The sequence below is a fragment of the Galleria mellonella genome, unplaced genomic scaffold, assembly GCF_026898425.1.
Source record: "Galleria mellonella isolate WM207_F2 unplaced genomic scaffold, CSIRO_AGI_GalMel_v1 utg132, whole genome shotgun sequence".
Taxonomy (NCBI): domain Eukaryota; kingdom Metazoa; phylum Arthropoda; class Insecta; order Lepidoptera; family Pyralidae; genus Galleria; species Galleria mellonella.
In genome coordinates, this window is record NW_026441989.1 from 3104175 (window position 1) to 3107473 (window position 3299).

The 3299-nt window shown below is 29.7% G+C and overlaps 1 protein-coding gene across 1 annotated transcript in view; it reads left to right on the top strand.

Moving 5' to 3' along the window:
• The window catches only part of LOC113518557 (dynein axonemal heavy chain 8), a 57931-nt gene extending 54648 nt beyond the window's left edge, over positions 1 to 3283 (top strand). Inside the window, exons 88-90 of the mRNA XM_026903540.3 lie at positions 139 to 260; positions 1791 to 1952; positions 2947 to 3283. Of these exons, the coding sequence (XP_026759341.2) occupies positions 139 to 260; positions 1791 to 1952; positions 2947 to 3072 (410 nt within the window). The 3' untranslated portion in view covers positions 3073 to 3283. The remainder of the gene's footprint in view (positions 1 to 138; positions 261 to 1790; positions 1953 to 2946) is intronic.
• The last annotated feature ends 16 nt before the right edge of the window (positions 3284 to 3299 follow it).

Consider the following 3299-nt stretch of genomic DNA (forward strand, 5'->3'; position numbering starts at 1 on the left):
TACATTTATTACAATGGCAACAAATTTCTATGTATTCATTGTTTCCTAATTTTTGTATAGATTGTATTTATTAAATTTTTTTATTGCTGACCAGCTATACAATATTCCTGCTATACATTAATGCTATTATTCCGCTAGGTTTCTTGACGGCTATGCGTCAGGAAGTAACTCGAGCCCATAAAGGCTGGGCGTTGGACATGGTCACCTTACACAATGACGTTACGAAGTTTACCTATGAGGAAATTAAAGCACCACCACCGGTATATAATTATATATTATTATTACTTAATTCATACGGAAGACTATAATGGGATAATTTGTTTATTAATATGAGTAAATAGGACATTTGCTTTATATCTATAGTATTGATTAGAAACGAATTATGTAGGTCTGGACTTTTTTTAAATTTTTGCTATCAGATCAATATCTACAGAATTTTCGATATTTTGAAAATAATTTCAGTTACGTATGGAATGTGTGAATCACTGCAGGAAATTTTTCGTGTAAATTTTATTTGAAAATTAAATGTATGCTCAAAATGTTGATACAAAATATATTAAAAAAATATTCATATTTATAAAATAGATAAAATTGTCCAATACATGTAAAAGGAAACGAAAACCTTCTACAACGACCTCATGTAATGCTGTAGGGTGAGGCCACGAGGATGATTTCTTAAATAATTAAAATTTGGATAATTATACTGGTCGGATTATCAAGCAATAATGCGTACCTACTGATTAGCATTGACGCCTATAGCTGAAATTATCCGAACGAATTGCGTGCAGGATGGTAGTAAATATTTTCTATACATTTTTGTATAGGTATTAGTTTAGCTGAAGAAGCAAATATACATATACTCGTATATTGTTATAATATATCAATATTATGGCTCAATATCAGTTAATATATGTATATTAATTGGCACGACAACTAGGTATATATTGGAAATTGATTATTAAATATATATATATATATATATATATATATATATATATATATATTGTTTACTATGTAATATGTTATTTTATAATTAACTATAAAATTATAAGGTAAAAATTCTTTTAAAATAACATATACCATATTACTTAAAAATATGTACAATAAAAATTGTAACGAAGATAAAAAATGGTTATAATTACATATATTTTAAAAAACAATTTATAAATGTTACTTATAAAATTATAACACACCAAAAAGTTTGGCCGCCCGAACAGGGACTTGAACCCTGGACCCTTGGATTAAAATTATATATATATATATATATATATATATATATATATATATATATATATATATATATATATATATATATATATATATATATATATATATATACTCTCTGATAACGTAGTTTTCTATAAGTGAAAGAGTTTTTAAAATAGGCTAAGTAGTTTTATTACAAATAAATATATAAAAAACAAATATTTTCTTAATATAATGTTAGTTTTATAATAATGACGATGAACATATTTTACTGTGCTAGGTGTTATCTTGCGGAAGTCCATAACATTGGTTATTTGATTACATTTATTTTGTTTAATTCCGCTACCGTTAGTATGTGTGTGATTACAAATACTCGAAGATTGACCACCACTATTACTATCAGAAGTTTCACAACCTTCCATATAAGTCATCAATCTCCGACTGCTATTTTCTTCGCGCACGTTTTGTGGAACTTGTTTTATATCAAAACGAGACATCTTCAAACAAATAATTAGATCGCTCGTCTCGACGCCGAACGGTTTAATTCTAATCACATAACCGATGACATAATATATTGTATTCAGGAAGGGGTTTACGTCCATGGTGTTTTCCTCGACGGTGCGGGCTGGGATCGACGGAATCTTCGACTTTGCGAGTCAACACTAAAAGTGTTGTACACTCCATTACCAGTTATACATGTGTACGCAATAAACTCTACGGCGCCCAAGGATCCTAAACTATATCAGGTATTCGATTAATTCATATTTATGCAATCGTTTTTTTCGAGAAAATGTTATATTAAATACACTTTATTGATTATATTACATTACTGATGTTTTATCTATTAGTTTTGGTATCTATTTGTATATTATCAAGCGGTAGAGTTTCGTTTAATACATTTGTATTTCGTATCACAAAGTCAGATTTAACTGTACCTTGTATAGCTAATATTTACATCATTTTATCAGCCTTTAACTGTCCACTGCTGAACATAAGCCTCCTCCGTGGGGGGTTTTGCTAGTAACTGCCATGCTTGGCGGGTTAGCCTGGGATGGGTAATATTTACATACCTACATATTATTTTTGTTTACATAGGCGAAACATGAGTTGGTAGAATATATTCCATAGTAATGTCTATAGTTGTATTTATAGACGTGAATCACCACTTATGTTTATTTGCCATTCCAGTTACTGTAAAAAGTGTATGAATCGGAATACACTGACATATATATCCATACTAATATTACAAATATGCCTAAGTTTGTTTGTTACTTTATAGCACCTTAACGGCTCAGCTAATTACTTAGAAATTTTGTATATACATACTATTTAGGATGGAGAAGAACATAGGTTACTTTTTATCCCGGCCTGGTTACTTTATATCTGGTCATGCGGTCGTAGTCACGAGTAAAAGATAGTGTTCAATATATGTCAGTGTGTTTTGTGATGTACATAGTGTTGTACATGTCTATAGGTGGTTCATTTTCCATCAAGAGACCACCATGCAGGTTTTCCTTTCTCAGATATATAAAAAGACTATTAAATATATATATATATATATATATATATATATATATATATATATATATATATCATCATAATCATATGAGCCTTTAATTGTCCACTGCTGGACATAAGTGTCCCCTTGGAAGGTTTTGCCAGTAGTTGCCACGTTTGGCAGTTTGCATTGCGGATTGATTAATAGATATGTATATTAATGAAATATGAATTGGTTACCAGTGTCCAGTGTACAAGAAACCAGTACGTACCGGACTGACATTCATCACGCCATTATGGCTGCCTACTAACAAAAATCCAGACCACTGGATCCTCAGGGGAGTTGCTATCTTATGCGATATCAAGTAGCCTCGAAACGTCATCCTTTTCATGATGTTATGTTCATTTACAGTTTTTGAAATCAAAATAGGTATGATTGTTTATTCAGATATTGGAGGCACATCAACATCTGTTAATTGTAAATTATTAATTAATTAGACGATTGTTCTATAACTGTGGTACTTATATTTCTCTAATCATTATGATGTGTATTTTTTTATTTATTTTAGTTTGTAGTATGTTAATTAATAAAAGAA